The sequence below is a fragment of the Pristis pectinata genome, chromosome 12 (genome assembly GCF_009764475.1).
Source record: "Pristis pectinata isolate sPriPec2 chromosome 12, sPriPec2.1.pri, whole genome shotgun sequence".
NCBI classification, from domain to species: Eukaryota; Metazoa; Chordata; class Chondrichthyes; order Rhinopristiformes; family Pristidae; genus Pristis; species Pristis pectinata.
Genome location: NC_067416.1, coordinates 34,411,389 through 34,432,463, shown reverse-complemented (window position 1 = coordinate 34,432,463; position 21,075 = coordinate 34,411,389). Strand labels below are relative to the sequence as shown.

At 39.1% G+C, this 21,075-nt stretch overlaps 2 protein-coding genes across 14 annotated transcripts in view; both read right to left on the bottom strand.

The window, feature by feature from the left end:
• Nucleotides 1-7,684, bottom strand: part of asah2 (N-acylsphingosine amidohydrolase 2) — a 90,283-nt gene extending 82,599 nt beyond the window's left edge. Inside the window, exons 1-2 of the mRNA XM_052027516.1 lie at nucleotides 7,643-7,684; nucleotides 2,978-3,109 (exon numbers count right to left, since the gene is read on the bottom strand). Of these exons, the coding sequence (XP_051883476.1) occupies nucleotides 2,978-3,095 (118 nt within the window). The 5' untranslated portion in view covers nucleotides 3,096-3,109; nucleotides 7,643-7,684. The remainder of the gene's footprint in view (nucleotides 1-2,977; nucleotides 3,110-7,642) is intronic.
• Nucleotides 7,685-13,652: 5,968 nt separating this feature from the next.
• sgms1b (sphingomyelin synthase 1b) overlaps nucleotides 13,653-21,075 on the bottom strand; it is a 92,783-nt gene continuing 85,360 nt past the window's right edge. For all 13 annotated transcript variants that reach the window (XM_052027351.1, XM_052027353.1, XM_052027354.1 and 10 more), the window contains 3 exons: nucleotides 18,458-18,611; nucleotides 16,515-16,681; nucleotides 13,653-15,247 (listed from right to left, as the gene is read on the bottom strand). In XM_052027351.1, coding sequence (XP_051883311.1) covers nucleotides 15,062-15,247; nucleotides 16,515-16,681; nucleotides 18,458-18,611 — 507 coding nt within the window. In that variant the 3' untranslated portion in view covers nucleotides 13,653-15,061. The remainder of the gene's footprint in view (nucleotides 15,248-16,514; nucleotides 16,682-18,457; nucleotides 18,612-21,075) is intronic.

Sequence of the window (21,075 nt, the reverse complement as noted above, 5' to 3'; positions counted from 1 at the left end):
AAATGCTAAAATCTGGAAGAAAAACACTATTATGCTGGAGGAACTCAGCAGCCAGGCAGCATCCCTGGAGAAAAGCAGTTTATGACTAACGTGTTAACTTCCCATTGTAGACGAGTTGATAAATTGAACACATTCACCTATCTAGCTTTGTATAAAATAGATACATTTTAAAAAGGGGGAATCTTTTTTTGTTTTAAAAAGGGGAGACAATGTGGTGTATGTATGTTGGTTTGTGGTGTGTATACATTAGCCCTTACGTGTAACGTTATTTTAAGTTTGGTGCAGTCACTCTTCCCTTAAGTGAGTGCCATGTGGTTAACCTAGCAATTTTGTATGTACCATGCTTCTGTTCAGAGTCCACTGCCACCACAAAAGGTGTATTCCTCTGATGCTCTCAGTGAGTTTATGTGACACTCCTCTGTAGAATTACAAGTAGAACCCAATGCACCACATTGAGACAGTTACAAGCTGCATCAGGAGACAAACTACTCAAGTTAACTTTTGATTTATTCTTACATCAGCAGGTCAAAAAAAAAGTCAAAATGTCGAGTTTATTGTCATATGCACAAGTACAGGTATGCACAGGTGCAATGAAAAACTTACTTGCAGCAGCATCACAGGCACATAGCATCATATAAGCAGCATTCACAAGAAAAACAAATTAAACATAAATTATACACTTTTTTTTAAATAAGAAAGAACACAATTAGAACAAAAAAGCCCATTTTAGTGCAAAGTGGTCATGGTGTTGCTAAACCATAATGATAGGGGTTTTGTTAGTTGGTTCAAGAAAACCATAAGGCATAGGAGCAGAATTCGGCCACTCGGCCCGTCAAGTCTGCTCCACCATTTGATCATGGCTGATTTATTTTTCCATCTCAACCCCTTCTCCAGCCTTCTCCCCATGACCTTTGATGCCTTGACACCTGTCTGTGGCAATGTATTCCACAGGTTCACTACCCTCTGGCTAAAGAAATTCCTCTTCATTCTCAGTTCTAAAGGGACGTCCTTTTATTCCAAGTCTATGCCCTTTAGCCCTAGACTCTCCCGCTACTGGAAATATCCTCTCCATGTCCACTCTATCCAGGCCTTTCTGAACTGAATGGTAGAAGTAGCTGTTCTTGAACCTATTGGTGTGGGACCTCAGGCTTCTGTACTTCCTGCCCAATAGTAGCTGCGAGAAGATGGCATGGCCTGGATGGTGGGGATCTTTCATGATCTTCTTGAGGCAGCGCTTCCTGCAGATACTACCAATGGTGGGGAGGGATGTGCCCGTGATACATTGGGCAGAGTCCACTACTCACTGCAGCTTAAGTTCCTGTGCATTTGAATTGCTGCACCAGACCATAATGCAACCAGTCAGGATACTTTCAACGGTATATTCAACAGGTCACTGACACAAAGCAACTGACTGCAGCTTAGATGTCAGCTGTGTTTCTAATGGTAGCTCCTGATCAGAAAAGTGTGCATTTGAGTCGTGTTAAAGAGACCTGAGCACATCAGCTAGGCTGACCCTCCAACACATCACAATGGGAACGTGCACTATCTGCTGACATTTGCAGGTCTCAGAGCAATCCATTCCCCACTAATTTTCCCTGCAACCTATTGTCCCTGCATTCCCACCAATACCTCCCAGATTTTACCATTCACCCACACGTAAGAGGCAATCAACTGATACAAATTAACCTACCAATCTGCATGCCTTTGGGATGTGGGAGAAAACTGGAGCACCCAGAGAAAATGCACGCCGTCACAGAGAGAACGTGCAAGCATCACACAGACAGCATAAGGTCAGCACTGTACCTGGATCACAGCTGTGCCAATGTGCTGTTCTAAGCATGGCCATCTGCTCTCTCAGGTGATTGCAAAAGATCCAATGGCATTATTCAATGAAGAGCATGGGAGCTCTCCTGACAATATTTAGCTCTCCACAAACATTATTAAAGCAAATGTTTTGGTCACTTAGCTCATTGTTATCTACAGGATCTTGCTGTATGTAACAACAACAATAGCAACTACACTTCAAAAGTACGACTTTGGCTGTAAAGCACTTGGGACACTCTGACACGATACGGAACACCCTGACACGATACAGAACACCAGCACAAGTTTTTCCATCACATCAGGTAGCATGGTACAAACAGCAATTCCAAAAAACTCGCCATATGGAGAACTTGTTCACGAAGTGAAACTTTAACTTGCCCGCAGATACACTTATGAAAGCCCAGTACTGCCAGACCTATATGCTGCTTTGTCTACCATATAGCTCATGAGTTGATGTCCTTGTGGCCACAAAGGTAGTGGAAGATGTTGGTTAGCCAGTGAGCGAATTTGAAATCTCTGTGGTGGTTTATCCAATGAAAAGTTCAGATTCCAAAGCTGTGAACTTTTCTACCTGCATATTGTCCCTTTAAATACACCCGTGATCGCTTCATATGAATGTTCATCCCATCTGCTCATAATTAGTAGATTTGAGAAAGCAGATTTCAACAAGCTGGGCCCACTGCCAGGTTTCCCCCAATATATGTTCTTTCCCCCAACCCACATGGAAACCACTTTAACATTAATGACCATTTTGTTTTTACATAATCAAATAATAGCCCCATATACTTGATTGGTTTAATATAAAGCATTGCATGACACTGTTCACACCAGATTCAGTCTGAGATCTCTAAAAGAATGGATTATCTGATCAATTATTGCTCAGTGATTTACCGGGTTGCTTTGCATACATTGACCCCTGTACTAAGCATCACAAAGGTGATTCACTGCGGAACCAACCATTTCTGAACAGCTTGGGTTTGACTTTAAGAGCTTAAAAGATGTTATAGTGCAGTGTCTTTCTTTGATTATTAATGAAACAGCCTGCAGCATTACTAGAAACATTGCTTTGTAACAAAAGTTGCCTTGGTGTCTCAAATTTTACACACCTCACAAGTGATATTCAACACCTGCCACCATTCCACAACCCACATACCAGCTTCTGATTTGTCTGAAATGAAGAAAACTGCAATGATGGCCACAGTCACTGCCGTCATGAGGACAAACAGAACAGTACAAGAAATTCGAAAGGATGCAGCACTTGTAGAACCCATTCTGCAGATCCAACCTGATGTGAAATAAAGCAAAAAGAGCCAGTTAAAAGAATATAGTGACCTAAACCACCCACAAGATGCAATTTGTATTACACCAGCAATGGTCAACTTGCCAGATATGGCAAATATTGATCACTGCCATCCCAGAGCAATACACTTGATAAACAAAAGTGACATATTTGTGCTGCACATCCAGAGGGGGGGAAAAAATATCAAACGTCATAGACAAGCTATTTCTTTGGTTCCCAGGATGTGGGTAACGTTGGCAGATGCACAGCAATTCCCTACCACAAGTTTCTCTGAAGGGTAGGTAGTTGGTAGACATCCCTCAGATTTGGCAACTTTTGCAGTAAAGTCATTTCCACAAAGCATGGAACTTCAACCCCTTGCATGTGCAGGTGCCTCACAGGTAGATTCGGGCAACATTAAGAGTTATATAATTCAGGAGCAAATATGCTATGTGATTTGTTCAAACAAGATGAGTATATTTCAAATTTTAAAAATATTTATATACACGACAGCCTCCCTGGGCGCTGCCATCGCAACTGCCTCGCTGGGCGCTGCCACAGCGACAGTCTCGCTCTTCTTCCAAAAAGTTCACAGGGGGAGCTCTGTGATCCACAGCCTTAAGAGGAGGGCTCAGTAATGTCCTCGCAGACAGATAGAGGACCTGTATGACAGAAAAGCCACAGACAGCACAACCTCCTGATCCTCTATCACAGAGGTTTTAGACAACAGCAAGCAGGAGAGTCTGGATCAGCCACTGTCCCTGGAGGAGCTGACTGGCTCCATCCATTCCCTTGGCTTGAATAAAACTCCCAGAAATGACGGCTTACCAGCAGAGTTGTACTCTGCTCTGTGGGACTGGATGGGCCTGGACCTGCTGGAAGTGTATAACATTACGCTTCTAGCTGGCAGCATATCAGACTCCATGAGGAAGGACATCACTACCCTCATTAACAAGCAGAAGGGGGAGAGTGAAGATATCAGGAATTGTAGACCCATTTCACTTTTGAATGTGGATTATAAGATCATGTCCAAGGCCATCACCAACTGAGTCAAGGCTACTCTGGGACAGGTGATCTACCCAGTCCAAATCTGTGCCATACCTGGCAGGAAATCCTTTGACAGCCTTGGACTGCTCAGAGATACCATCACCTACGTGCAGGACAAAGGGGTGGATGCCTTCCTGGTCAGCTTGGACCAGGAGAAGGCCTTCGACAGAATATCACACACGTAGATGATGGACATGCTCTCCAAAATGGATTCTGGGGAGAGAATCAGAAATTGGATCCAACTGCTCTACACAGATATCTGTAATACAGTTCAAATCAATGGGTGGACGACAGATAGCTTCCCCATCAAGTCTGGAGTCAGGTAGGGTTGTCCACTCTCCTATCTTGTTTGTATGTTGCACAGAACCCTTTGCCAAACCCATCAGGAAGGACAAGAGCAATAAGAGGGCTGATGCTGCCTGCCAGGGGGCACCCAAGTCAAAACCTCCCTGTACATGGATGATGTCGCCCTATTCTGCTCAGATCCACGGTCAGTTCGCAGATTGATCAGCATCTGCGACTGGTTGGCATTGGGGGCCGGAGTCACCGTGGTAAGAGTGAGGCCATGCTCTTTGGCAACTGGCCCGACCACCAGGTCTGACTACCTGAAGGTGCTGGGGATCTAGTACAGATGGGTCAAGGCATGTAACAGATCAGATTGGGAAGGTCAAAATTGGGTCTGTGGAAACAGCACCCTCTGTCAGTAACTGGGAAGGCTGTATGAGCTCTCAGGGCTGCTGTACTTGGCATAGGTGTGGCCCATTCCCTGCTCCTCCGTCTTGGTAATCCCCTGGGCCATCTTCCAGTTCACCTGTGGGTCCAAGATAGTACAAGTCTAATGGGTCACGTAGCACAAGTCCCCAATGAATATAGGCAAAAGTGCACCCAATGTTGCCCTCATCCTGATGACCATCTTCATGTGTGGCTGCATCAGGCTGTGCATGGATCCAAAGTACATGGGCACCAAGTGTCACTATGTGCTGAGGATCTACCTGCCCCTGGTGTTGCAGACGATGGGTCTGGCCTTGCTGCCACGCAACATTGCAGTCAGCTGGACATTGCCGCACTACCTGTTCTTTGTGGAAGAGTTCTTCCAAGAAAACACCTTTGACCACATCCATTAGGCAGTGGTCAGCACGGAACATCTTATAGACACTGCGTGACAGGGACTCTTTGGAGACTGTGGGGTGGTTCCCTAAGCAAACTGTCCAAATCATCTGGCAGAATTCGCCATTGCCAGAACTCATCAACACACACCAAGACCTTGTTTGACTGACAGTGAGAGGGGCCCTCGGAGTCAGATCCTTCCTGTACAGATGACATATCATCCCCAATGTACGTTGCCTTGGGACAGCTGCATTGGGGAAGAGATGGTCACCCACCTCTTTGCAGACTGTGGATTTGCTAAGAGCTTGTGGAGAAGGATGCAAGGATCCTTGGTTCATATCCAGCATCTGTGTAACAGAGGACTCTCTGATCTATGGGCTGTTCCCAGGGCACATATCGAGCCAGACATCAAGTGCTTCTGGAAGTTCATCAACTTGGTGAAAGACATCATTTGTTCTGCCCGAAACTTGGTCTTCCAGGACAGCGAGATGTCTGTAAGCAAATGCTGCAGACTGTCAGAGGGATGCAGTGAAGCTCGGTGCAGTCAATGCAAAGGCTCTGTGGGGGAAGGACAACAGTCTAGGCTCCTTCTGCTACTGCACATGGAGGGGCTGAGTCAGGTGGGGAAACCCCTCAAACAATGAAAGGGTGTATCACCCCAGGGGGCCACATAAGTGGTAATGGTGCTATGGTTTCAAAAAAAGTTAACACTACTGAATGTAATAACCATGAATATAAAAGTTTTGCACTGTTTCTTCTTTTGTATTTTTATGAGAATTTATTTCTGAAAATTAAAAGAAAGCCCCACCACGCGCTACCCAGCGCCACCGCAACAGCCCCACTCTGTGCTGTGTGGTCTCGCATTTTCAGCCTGACTTTTTTTTTATCCAAATAAACTTTATTCATAATAAAAGACAAACTATATACAATAATAAAACAGTGCAAACCTTTACATTCGTGTACAGATCAATTATTAGTGTACTTTTTTTTACACAAACAACAGCACCACTGCCACTCATGTGGCTCCCTGGGGTGATCCCCCAATCCCATATTTACAATCTTTAATGGGCTTCCTCGCCTGACCCTGTCCCTCACTCTCCCATGGCAGAAGAAACCTAAACTGTTGTCCTTCCCCACCGAGCCCTTGCATTGGCTGCATCCAGCTTCAGTGCGTCCCTCAGTACGTACTCCTGCAGCCTGCAATGTGCCAGTCGGCAGCATTCCCCTCAGGTTACTCGTGCACCAGCAGCCTTGCTCTGGACTGAATAGCCCCACATCCACCGGCAATGACTGTGTACTTCCACTCCCTATAGTGGTGGTGTCACACCAAATCTTCTTTCTGTACTTTTTAAAAATTATATATTAGAAGGTTCCACACTAACTTCCAGACTAACAGCCTCATGCCAACTGCCCCTCTCATTGGTAGCATTTCCTTGGGCTGGTTGAATGCAAATCTATCATTACTGTGTACTGGATGGTCCCACACCCACTTGTCACTCAATTGAGAGTCGACTTGGAGCCTTTATTAAGTTGTGTTTGAAACTTTGTGGTTGTTTGTTAGATTGATGTCTTAGTTGTTGGTAATTTAATGAATTGTAACTGCTGTATCTTGTAAATTATTTAGGACTTTATTATACCAAGATTCAGTATCTTCTATTATTATCGCACGTACATTTACTCTTTTGAAACTAAATTGACTTGGTTATCCAAACCTAGGGTAAAGTCTAATACGATGCAATGCTATTGCTCCTCAAAAACAAACAGTATCCTTTATTCATTAATAATTCATCAGTTAAAGCTGTTAGAAGTTTGTTATCCCTTACCTATTAAAATTATTTTTTGTCTGAGTACACTTACACTTCCAAAAACTCTGAGCAAACATTTGCCCAGTCATCTGAAATGCACGTCCCAGAATTTTTTCAAGACAACAAAAGCCAAAACATGTCATGATCTTAAAAATGCATCTTAATCAGATGCTCAGGCTCAATTAAAAATACTAAGAATGGAATAATCTAGGAAACCTAAGGGTTGGTGCATGAAAATGAAACCATAAAATTGCAAATAGTCTACATAAAACCACAGCTGAAAGCCTCTCAGAGTCATTTTTAGCCAATAACCTCAATGCCATTTAGAAATCCCCAAGTTAATAATACTGAACTGCTAGCCTAGAAGATTAGAAAGGATATACTGTCATCCTGAAAACAGATCAAGCAACCATTAGGAAATGCAATAACTGTTCATTTGATAATTATCTTCCAATAACTTTCAATAGTCCGCTTAAGTTCAGTCAGAATCATTTGAAGATCAGAATAAAGTACATCAATTTTACCTTACAAGACCACAAGCTTGTTAAAAACTATCACACTTAATCAATAGCAATCTTACCTTAACCATGAACCATTTACTTTGGCTGTGAGAATCCAGTGTTGGTGCTTCAGGGCATGAGATGTATTGAACGTTTCCAACCTAGTAACTGTACATTGCCCTGAAACTGATTAGATAGTCTCTAATTGTGCTGTTGTTACTGAAGGCTCACAGCAGCTAATGCTGGTTTTCAGCTATTTGAAGGGAAAGAAATTGCTTGTTGTATCTTCTAAATTATGTAACAAATATCAACTTGAAAAGATCAAATGTACAGTTCATTCTAAAACTGGTTTAATGAAAACAAATAGCAAATAATTAATGAATTCCTGAATTTGTTTATATTTAGCCACACAAGTTATCTTGTTTCCTTGTATTGGATAAGGAGTGGCATTATCAGCTTGATAAAGAGTACATTGAACAATTTTGCTGATGTCTGTATTGTTATCTTAAGGGTAAAGAAAGTACAACTTTTGTGAGTGAAACTATGCTTAGTTACACTAAAATTGAATCAGATGAGTCATTGCTCTATAATTTTTTCTTTGGAATGTTTGCGCTTTGTTTTACTCATTCACAGGATTAGGGCTGCTGTTAAGGACAGGATTTCTTCCCCATCTCCAGTTGTCCTTGGAAAGCTGGTGGTGAGCCACATTCTTGAACTTTTGTAGTCTGTGCAGGAAGGTGTAATCTACAGAGTTTGAAGGGAAATTGGACACAATTTGAGGAATTTGCAATTGGGGTGTTACCATGCACCTATTCCACCCGTAGGTGTTGAAATACACATGCAACAATTGTTCATGAATAAAACCTACAATCTTAAGAGTTGTAGGAAGTGTCTCAATGAGAACATATGGATGGTTAAGAGGATGAAGGCCTAAATGGAGGTTGGAAACAGAGGACATGAGTGGCACCATGCTATTGGATGTAACCAGATGTACTGTGGACACACTGCTCCAATCTTGAATAAGGAGACCTTCATGATTTTAGCTATTAATTTCATGGGAAGTTCAGAAAAATAGCACGCATGAGTCCATTGATTTTTTTAATCCACACGCTAGTGCTGTGAATACTAAACTGTCAGTAATGAAATTTGCTAAGCAGTTTTGGTTTGTAATATCACTCAACATTACTTGTCTTCGGCATTCTTGGTTCTGTCTGTTCGACTGCTCCTCCATACCCACACCTCATTTTCTGACTGTAACAAACTTACTTGAAGCATCCACTTCTTAAAAGTGGAAAATGTAGACTCTCAGTGAGCAAATGACAACTTAAGGACAAATATAAAGGAAAGGTCCAACTTGCTTATTCCATGAGTAAGTTAGTCATCAATCCCAAAGTTTGAATGAAGCTGAAGTTATCCCTGCACATGACATTAAAGGAATAATCACCTTATTGTTTATGCAAACAAATGGATAAAGCCATAAAAAATTGCCCTCTCTTATCAGGAGTCCATCAGGTTGTTTAAAGCTATCGACTGAATCTTTAAGTATAATTATACAGATGATGCAAAGTCCAAAGTTTCCTGGTCATGAATTACACTTTCTGATCTGCACAAATGACTTGGCCAAATTTTGAAAAACAGGATATTCAACACAAGTTCCTATCACTGTCAACATATCTATATTGGAAACAATTTACCAAGTTACATTGGTGACTTCCTAAGACTTACCAGGAGTGAACAAATTTTAGGACTTTTTTCAAAATAAACTTTATTTGCATATGGCATTGTACAACCAAATATTAGTACACCATCTTCACATTTATAGTTTGAAGTATCAGCTGCAATACATCAATACATTAAAGGTTACTTACCCAGGGGGATAAGGTGGAGTATGTCCATCAGATTCAAAAATGAATATTTTGGACACATTTTAATTGGAGCATTTTGCATAACTGTTGGAACAGTGACTATACTGTAATTAGTAAACTAAACATTGCTGTTTCACCTTTGAGGCCTATATTTAAACATAGGGTGAAAACATCATTTATACATTAAAATATCTTAAATGAATTACTTGAACACATCCACTGTGAAACATTTTCCACAACTATAATCCAGCAGCAACCATCCTGAGTCAATTCACTTTGCAAGATTAATTCCAAGGTCCTAGCTCGATCTTCAATTATGCCTACTAGCTTGATAAATCATTCCAGTTCCAAATAGATATTCATCAAGTTACTTTTGTAAAGTATTGAGCAGTGCAAAATATGCATTTTTGGGGCAAACTTAATCAAATATTCAAACTGTATGGGATGGAGGTAAGGAGCAGAGAGTATTGGGAAAACTATTCCTTTGTTTATCCTGAATGTCATTTTGCATATATGGTACTAAACACACAGGCCAAATTAATCACTTTCCATTGGCATAAACCATTCCCACATTCTTTCAATCGTGTTTTGAACCAAAGCAATATTTGTGAGGCTTCCTTCATAACAAGCATCTCCTAAACAACCCTTATCCTCAAAAATTGCCTCCTAATTAAGTCTTTTCATAGGCAAGAGACCCAAAAAGCACTAGTATTCTAAACATTGTCAAGATCCAGTCATACTTATTTGATGATTATTTGGCCTGAAATTTGGGATGCATTACAGTAAATTATCAATCACCTATTTTACCAGTATTTTGCACTTGGCTGAAGTTTATGTAACCTGGCAACATTTGATGCAGAGACCAAGCGATAAAGTGGAAAAAGCTATTCCATTCTCAACCCAGATTAAATTCATAACTTTAAACTAATGAAGAAAGCTAATTTTGTATCTGCTTTAATAAGGCGCATGCTTCATTTGATGGACTCCCTTCCACTACCCAAGGTTTATTTACTCTACTTCCTAGACTACTTTCTTTCAAGCAGAAAGGCAATTCATTCTTGGCTCAACTACAGATTTTAAAGTAGGCACTTAAAGATGGGTCCATTGTGAATCAGATTCCTTTCAAAAGAAATTATACCTCCAGATTGTGCCTCTAATTTAACTAAAATTTGGAACTTTCTGAATGGGAATCACAAGTACAAACCTACTGACAACAGAGTCATATATTAAGACATTTGTTCAACTATCTTTAACAGCTCTTGAATGTCCTTTGATACTCCAAAGTCAGTGGGATAAAAAAAAATTAAAATACACAGTGATTTATAAATTTGAAGCAAAAAGATAATAGAAAATAGCACTGCAAACCAGAATAAGGGATTATTTTTCTACTCGAATTAGAGGCATCTGAAAAATTAAAACACAAATGATTCTAGTCTTTAACTGTAACAGGTTGAGAATCTCAGCTCAGTAGGCTCCTTGTGTACTATACAATCAACATCAATTTTCCTTCCTTCAATGCAAACTGACAATGTGATCCACATAACTCATGGAGCAAATTTATTCCCTAGTTTTGAAAAGAGAGTTTTAAGAAGAGCATTAAAAGATTGCTTCCAAAATGAAGACTATTTTTCCCATTAATAGATTACAAACGAGTAATTTTTTAAAAAAAATCAAAACCTTGATCCAAAGTCTTTTCATTCCAGGTCATTAAATTACTTCCCATGACAACTGCAGGTCACTTAGAGTTCCAGGTTGCAATATACTTAAGCCACTTTCACATACAATATCCTTGCAATTTCATGCAAATTATTCTCAATCTTTCAGTAATCCCCAGTATTAACACCCATGTGATGCTGCACGCTGATCACAAATTGCAAAACTCCATTCAGCCCAGCCAAAACCATGCGATTTTTTGAGAGGAATGAAGACCCAGGCTGACACCAGATGATACTTTTGAACCTGGAGACTACAAGAACAATGCTAATGGACTAGCAGCCCACCTTTCCCACCTGGATCTAAGGAGGCACCATCAGGTTACAACACCAGATCTCCTGTTCCTGGTCTCTGCACTCCCAGTTCACAAGACCACCCATGTGACTAAGTACTCAGTCACCACTAGCACTTTGCAAAAATCTTTCTGCAATAAGTACTTAAAACCAAAATTATTCTAGTGTGCTTTCTTCGCATTATTTCTTCAAAGCCTCAAAAAGGCCAATGATATGGAGAAAACCAATACTTAACACATTACTCCAACTGAAGCTTGACCAGGGTATTCTACAAGAATAAAAAAAATCTCATTTTATTATGATTTCCTCTTATGAATGGACCCCAAAATTTTTCACTTTTCATTATTTTATGGCATAGCTCAAACCTTTGGAGATGCACATCTATAAATAATGGATCTTTTCCTCCGCTTATTTAATACATTTCCCTGTAATATTTATAAAAATTGAGCATTTGCCTTGACCACATGATTCAATGTTTGTGTTTTGTGAGGGGGTTGGGATAAAGCATTTTGGGCTAATCTGCAAATCTATTCCCATTGCACAAGTACATGTTAAACAATAAACTGACCAATTCATATTTCTGTATGTTTGTTCTGAATGGGCAGTGATAAAACACTCAATTGCTTTTAAGGCCATTGGAATTCCTTAAATTTCTTATCAACAAATCCATGCAATGCCTATTTTTTGAAATTAAGTGCCACTTGTTAAATAAATTGCATCTAATATGGCAAAGGAAGTATGTCAGTACTGATGTAGGGATTTGTGGACAGTATTTGTGATGATTGCTTCTGCAGGAGATTATCATGTTTAATCACTCCAGCCAAGTTGTTGAGCTGGACTGCAGTGTGCAGATATGGTTGGGGGGGGGGGGGGGGTGGTGTGGGTGTTGCAGTGGAAGGAGGAACAGGGATACTTCAGATTAAAAGCACAAAAGGAACCCATAACCATTAAATCAGATAAAATGGGCACTAGGGTAGACAGAAATAAAAGATATTGGTTCTATTCTGCTGGTAGAACATTTTCTGCCCTCAAAGGATGCAGGAAGGATGGACAGAATACTAACTACAGCACTGTGGAGAAGGAAGCAGTCCAGGAGGTGGGGGCAGAAAAAAAACATTAAAAGACCACTTTTATCAGGCATTCAACAATTAAATGGAATAGGTGCTGTTCCCTATAGTTGCAACTCAAAATACAGAAGGGTACACCTGATACTAAGATAAATATCCCAAAGCAACAAGAATGGAACTTCAAACAGGATATTCTGCTGTCATGATTCATGTCTGAGCCAATGGCAGAATTTGAAGAATGCCATGTCAGTTATCAGGAGCTAGGAACTACAATGAAAAGCAGAAACAGAGGGATGGTAATCTTGTGATTAATACCCAAGCCATGTGCTAATTGACAAAAGGGAAGACTAACCAATCAGAAAGATGAATGTTTGTGGGAAAAGACAGGTGAGAGCACCAGCAAGAGGGTCAGAGCGAGAGCACAGGTGGGGCCTGCCCTTTCCCCATTGCAAACCTGCACAAGAGAAGTGAAAAAAAGGGGGGGGGGGGGGGGGTGAGTTAAGCAAGAATGGTTCATTTAGGACAAATGAATTTCTTCCCTCAAAAGATTATGTACCTTTACTATTCTATTCCAGACAACTGTGAATGCCAAGACATTGCGTATTTGAGACAGAGATAGATGGCTTTTTGGACTATGGGGAAGAAAGGGTTAAAGGAATTAAGTGGTGTAAGACCAACGATCAGATCACCTATGATCCAATTGAAAGACAGCTGGCTCAAAAAAGAAGGGACTCATGGCCCACTTCTGCTCCCATTTATGTTCTTAAGGAAAAGAACAGCATCTCCAGTTGTACAAACACTTCATTATTGCACTGGAGAATCAACTCCTATTTTTATGCTCATGTCTAGCGTGGGATTGGAATCTACACCCTTCTGACCTAAAGGCTATGCCACAACTATCACTGGAGTGGCACATTTACTATTACAGTTGATAATGAAGAGGCAAAGAAAGAATGAGATAGTTGGGAGATAAGGCACATGTGCTCTGTTGCGCAGATTTTCTTCCGTTCTCATCTCCTCAATGAAAGTCCAATTTCAAATATCTAACCAACAAAATAGCAAGCACGTGAAAATCATTGATAGAAACAATTTAAAACTCAATTCTCTCATTTAATTTTAAAATTGATTCAAAAAAAAACAGAAGGAAGATGCTTACATTTAAAGCTTTTTATTGTTCATCCTTCATAATTGTTTTACAATACAAATATCACCTCGTGTATTCACAAAACTACAGAAGAGAATTTCCTTTCACGTAAAATACAGAATGGAGATCATATATTTTGCAATAAAAAACTATTTCTCACATTGGCAAGTATAGACTTCATTTTCACGACTTCTGATTTGGGTGAGATTTAAAGACTACATGCATTATTTGCACAAATATAATAAAATTTATAGAAATAGAGTATCTCTGCAACTGATTTACCAACAAGTCAGAGGAGCATGGATACTTTGCTAGTACATTAACCTCTGCACACAAATTCATTTCACCTTCATGTTATGACTTGATATTTAAGAAAAATGCAAAATCTGTAAAAAGGAAGTCAAAAACCAACAGTTAGATTTGCTGTGTCATACTTCCCATTTATATAATAAAATAATTTACTTGTACAGTAATATAGCTAACAGGACATGCCCACAGTTAGTGAATTGAATATTACCATCTTTTATTTTGCACCCAATATCTCAAAGTATTCAAGATATGGAGTGCAGAAACAATCACTACAAAATTGAATGCTCACTGTTGAGCTTACATTTTGCAATTCTGCAACAGTTAATTATTAACTCAATACTCAAGGTAACATACATATAGGATTTTGAATTTTCATATACTATATCTGAGACCACCTACTGACCATATAATCAGGACAAGAAAAGGCACTAGAAAACTCAGTCAAAACTTCCACCCGGTGCTGATTTCATTCTTGCTACGAGTGTTTTATGCAGACTTCATCTTAGTACTTGAAAATTCCTGTGAAGATTTGATTTGTTTTTTTGCACTGCCACATTCATTTAACATAAATAACAAGAATGATTTTTATAAAATGTTTTTGCACTTAAAAGTTACTTTTGCCACATTGGTTCTAAAATACATAGAGAACCCAATCCTTGCACTCACCAACTATTTTGTTTATATAGCTAAAGATTTAAGAGAATGGCTTTAAGCCCAGTCTTTGGGGCATGAATTATTGAAGATAAATTTGATTGAAAAAATACAATTTATCCCAGACACCTTTGCAAACAGGCTAAATAAAACAAGCAGACAGGACAATTGCTACTGATGCAGTTAATATCAAACACAATTGAACGTGATCTTGAACGTGATTTTGTGTTTATGGCAAGTATCAAAGACAAACAGACAATTAACAAAGGAAGATTATACAGTGCATGTCAACTGCTTTTGTTCTATAGTCCTTTGGAAAGATCACAGTGCTGACCAGTTAATTGGAACACTTTAGTAAAAATGAATGTTGCAATACATGAATTAGCAGAAAGTTCAAAATGGCATCAGCTCAAAGGGATTTTTCAGCACTTTGCACAGTCCTGTAAGTTACCAAGTGTTATGTATCAGTCACTAATCTGCTGTATTTAATTTTTTTCCCAAAGAACTGTGATATGGATGGCCAGGAAAATGGCAAATGGTATGCAAGAGGTACAATGCCTTGAACGTTGCTTTCCAAAAAACGAAAGAATTTATACCACCACACTTGGGATAGAAAATTAGTCTTGGAGGCTTCTTTTAATACCTTAAAACACAGAAATATAAACATGTTAAATGGAAATATTGCAAAAACCAAGTACGTTGCAACCATTTAGGGGCAAAATGGAAAGAATTAATTAAGACAGTTTTTTTTTGCTTTAAACAGTTTACTATTTTCTCAATCAGGAGTATTATGTCAACTAAGCTTACCCCAGCTAACCAGTTTCCCAATAATTTGCCAGTTAAAGTAAGAAATACCAATTGGATATTCTTGGTGACTTGCATACTACCTCCTTGATTACTAAAACTAACTTAAGTTGCACAGTACTTCTCATTATTCCCATGACCAGAGTACAAGGCCAACATTTTGGGGGCCCTTGAGATTTATTTCGAAAGGGATGAGGGGAAGCATGCAGCAATTAATGGGTTTCTTTAACAATGTGTAAACTTAATTTTTTGCAAGTTTGCCAGAAATACTTGATAAAGGATTAAACAATTCCAAATCATGCACTCTAAATACAAGCAATCAGAATTACCAACTACCAATAATTTAGCACATCGTCACCTTTTTCCAAACATGACCTTCATACACCAGCCAGGATGGTAGGATAATTTACTTTTTCTACAACAGATATTTTACCATACTCATTAAGAGGCCAGAAGTTTAGAATTCTAGGAAGGGAGCATTTGAAAGTCAAATATCATTGTGATTGCAAGTCATTGTATCAGTTGAACTACAGGGAGAACAGGTGAGCCTGCTCCTTGATTGGATGTTGCTCTGTTCTGGACTCTGCATTGCTATTCACATCCCTCAAAGTCATACACTCTTTGGCTCAAACTCTCCCACTTCCCCTCCACATGCAGTGGTAATAGCACATGGAAATGTTAGTACACATTAAAATTGAAACTTCCTACTGCATGAGCCAAGGCAATTGATCATGCATATTTTATGCAGGTTACGAATTTCTGTTTAATTTATTCATCTACTTAAAAAGGATTTTCAGCTGTAAAGTTAATTATACAACTGATGCATGGTATTTGTATTGTCAGTTCCAAATGAGGAACATATCAATTTCAGGACCATGTCAGTTTACAACTGATAGTAAAAACAAAGCAGACCACCCCACAAACCTATCCCAGACTAGAGAGCTGGATAAACTTAAGCCAAAATTGGGATAATACCAGAATCAGCTTTGAGTGACCATAGATACATATGTTATCAGGGACATTTTTAAAAACATACAAGGCTAAGTTTTTATTTAAATAATTCTAAGAAACTATGTTGATGTACTGATTTACAAGCAGGAACTTACTTGCTGGTTGGCCATGGTATGGTACCACCAAAAAAGACGTGTAGTGATATAATATGCCACCACTACATCCACAGTGTAGTGGTCATGTGCCAGAAGAATGCAGAAAACCCCAACAATACTGAGAACCCAGCAGGACCAGTGATACCACCACCAATCTTTTGGAGAATCTGAGAAACAAAATAAAAGTTGAGTACAATAATCTGGTCTGTAGTGTGAACTTTGCAGACTAAATACTTTGCAGTTAATCAGGATGTTTAATTAGCAAATAAAGTATATTAAAATAGAGCTTATAAAACCTCAAAAAACACCAGTTTACAGAGGAAATTTACACAATTCATTAGGCATCATTTGTATCAACTCAGATCAAGGCAGCATTTATGGAGATAGGGCAGCAGAGCTTCCCTATTCTCCAGGTCAAGAACCCTTCATCAGAACCGGAGAAGTAGAAAACATGTTTGAAATGGGAGAGCGGGAGACAGGTGGAAAGAACAAAGAATTTCAGTGATTGTTAGAGACCAAGGCTGCCCAGGTAACACAATATTTTGGTTACCATTTAATTAATAGGTGAAAAAACAAATGTGATATGCAAAACAAAGCAATGGCTGGAAATCTGATAAGACAGAATGCTAGAAATACCGAGCAGTTCAGGCAGCATCTGTGGAGAGAGAAAGAAGTGGAGTTAAGGCAACTAGGTACATGACAGCATAACAAAATCGGCTGAAACTGATGAATTCAACGTGGGGTCCCAAAACCTATTATGTGCCAAGATGAACAATGGGGTACCACTCCTTGAGCTTGTGTTGAGTCTCACTGGAACAGTGTACAAGACCAAAGACATCAGAATAAGAGTGGAACAGAGAATTAAAATAACAGGCAAATGGAAGGTTATGTTCATCTTGTAGAATTAGAGCCATTCTGCAAGATAGCCACTCAATCTGCCTTTGGTTTATCCAGTGTAAAAAAAAACACACCATTTCATGAGCACCTTGAAGGGAACACACTAGCTTGTAAGTGCAAGTGACTTGCTGCATCGTTGGCAGCTGCATGGGAAAGGGTTATGAAAAGGGAAGTGTTTGATGGAAGTGGATGAACAAATCTCAGGGGGTTGCAAAAGGGAACAGTCTCTTTGGAGTGCTGAAAAGGAAGGAGACAAAAATGTTGGGTGGTGGATAGTTTTAAATGTGACAGATAATGGTGGATGAACTGTTGAATGGATACCAGCTGGGTTCTGAGGAGAATGCATAGTGACTCTGGGGAGATATACATAGGCTTAGTAAATGGTCAAACATATGGTGGATGGTCTAGAATGTAAAAAAGTGAAGCCATCTACTTTGTTAGAAAAAAGTGGAGTATTTTATTTTAAATGAGAATTGAAGGGTATTGATGTTCTGAGTGACTTGAATAACTAAATGAATAAAAGTTACGCAAGCAATTAAGGCAAATGGCACATTGGCATCTGTTGCAAGAGAATTTGAGTACAAATGTAAAAGGGCATATTGTTTATGCTGTAGTTGGACTGCAGTCTCACAGCCAGAGGGCCACAGGTTCAATATCATCTTCAGATGCTGGTTGCATGGAGTATGCACATTCCCTCATGACTACACATAGTTAATGCACAAGCAGCAAAATGCTGTTATCAATATCTACCCATCTTCATTTTTGAGATCCTTGTGATTGGGGAAGTTTCCATTACAGACATACAACATCAAAAACATGTTCCATCCTGCACTGAATGGAAGATATTATCTAAATTCAAGTGCAGCTAGGATTTAAACCTATTTTAAGCAAATGCGTGAGAAGTACTTGTATCTATGGTTGTGCATAACTTTCAGGTTAAAAGTAGTTACTTTACTACCTCTTGTTGAAGGATCAGCGAGGTGTACCTAAACAAAATATAAATTCACAATGTTTGAGAAAAATAATTAACACAAGAAGAAACTTACATTCTTTGATAAATAAGTAGGTGAGTGTTAACATAACAGTGTGCCCACTGTACAGGTAGTCTCCACACATGGTGTGTGCTCCTGTGATTGACAGCCCACCTCCAGCTATCATCTTCATAATTCTCCTAAACTGTGCTTCCACATCTCCAAACAGCTGCAAAATGAAAAAGACAGACATCTTAAATCAAACAAATAAGATTACTTGGAATAATCAGATCTTAAATATGGAAATTTTAAATTAACATGCAGAAGGCTGCATTGGACCACAATAAATTACTTTCACCACGGTGTATACAATAAATTTGCTCTAATAAAAAGACATTTTCTCACTGAGAATATTAAGTTCCACAAACTGGCCATAAATGTGTAGAAGTTTAATTCTAATGTGATATCTTCCTCCCTCAGTTTCCTTACAGTGTCTCACCACTCTTTTTGGCTATTGGTTTCAGAGGTTTTGATAGAATAAATCAACTAAATTTCTAAATAGAATTTTTTTTTTAAATGCCAGATTGTCTTTTTAAATTGTTTTGACAAACTGCTCTGATGTACTGAGATCTGAAATATTCAATTTATTTGAAAACGATCCAATACCTTTTGTTATCCTGCTAGCAAGTTATTGCGTTGACAGATATGGAACTTAAGCAGTGCATTTTGAAACTTTTCCAGAATAGAAATTTCTGGATAGCAATTAAACACTATCAAAAATAGTTGAGATTTTTTGAGAACACATTCCAAGGAAGTTCATCCAACTTTGTGTTTGACATTTAATATACATTATGCAATTCAGTAAAAGTGAATATATTCAGAATGAAACACATGCCCTTGGTACAATGAAAGATTTACTTTTATATCAACATAATATACCTGGTTTGTTCAGAACATTTAGGGATGAAAGTTCTAGACATATTCACCAAAAGGAAATGCACCTTTAGCTTCAGAGGAGAAAAGGCAACAGGTCAAACCAGTGTTAAGGAAGACACACTGACACCAGCCGTACAGTATATCTGCAATATTTTGCTATGCAAGATAGCAACTAAATTGGTTAGATAACATTCTTTATCCATATCCTAAATTTTATTTTGCCATGAAATAAATAGAATACAAAACCATAAAGCACAGGAACAGGTCCTTTGGCCCACCATGTCTGCACTGACCACAGTGCCAATCTAATCCCATCTGCCTGCACATTGTCCATATCCCTTTATTCCCTGCTTGTTATTGAATAATAAAGAAGTGCATATTATCAAATACATGATGGAACTGATCCCCACAATATAAGTACCCAAACTGTGCTGGAATAAATGCGTGGTTATGGTATTGGGGGGAGGGGGGGGGGGGGAAAGAAAGGACATTAAGAATTCAAACCATTCTCAACTAATTCTACGGAAGAAATTTCCAGTGGGATATTAAGGGATACCTTTAAAGCTTATATCCGTGGTCAAATTATTTCATACTCTGCTGGATTGCAAAAAATGAATAATGAATTACGCATATTGGTTGATAAGATTAAGGAAATTGATAAAAAAACTCTCATGCTCCTAATTTGGAGCTTTATAAAAAGAGAATTGAACTTCAATTGCAACACAGTTTATTATTAACATCTCCAATTGAAAATCAACTACTCAAAACTAGGAGTCAGTTTTATATACATGGTGATAAATCTGGTAAATTATTGGCTAACCAACTGAAAGCTGTGTTGACTAAACATCAGATTATTAAAGTTTGGAAACAAGATGGTAATTACACAGTGGACCATGATCAAATAAATCTTTTCAAGAATTTTATACTTCTTCATATCAGAATTTCCTGAGGATTTTACATCAATGCATGAATTTTTAAGGAATTTGAAGATTCCAAAGTTATCACTTAATGAACATTAAGGAGGTGTTGATGAAGCTCTACGGGGCACTAGTGAGGCCTCATTTGGAATACCATGTGCAGTTTTGGGCCCCATATCTTAGGAAGGATGTGCTGATGTTGGTGACAGTTCAGAGGAGATTTATGAGGATGATTCCTGGAATGAAAGGGCTTACATATGATGAGCGTTTGTCGGCTCTTGGACTGTACTCACTGGAGTACAGAAGAATGAGAGGGGACCTCAGAAACATTTAGAATGTTGAAAGGACTGGACGGAGTAGATGTGGCCAAGCCATTTCCCTTGGTGGGCGAGTCCAGGACCAGAGGGCACAATCTTAGAATTGGAGGATACAGGTTTAAAACAGGTGAGGAGAAATTTCTTTAGCCAGAGGGTAGTGAATTTATGGAATTCTTTGCCACGTACAGCAGTGGAGGCCCAATCATTGGAGGTGTTTAAGGAGGAGATAGTTACCTAATTAGTCAAGGTATCACTGGATATGGGGATAAGGCCGGAAATCGGGGCGAGTAAGTTTTTGTTTCCCCTTTAGCTCACGGAGCAGGCTTTTTTCCCCATTTCTTTTTCCTCTTTCTTTTTCCCTTTTTCCTTGGAGCAGACTCGAAGGGCCAAATGGCCTACTTCTGCTCCCTTGTCTTGTGATCTTGTGAATATTAGATGCACCCATTTCAGAGGAAGAAATAAAGAAAGCAATTTCTTCAATGAATTTGGGTAAAACACCTCATCCCGATGGGTATACAGTTGA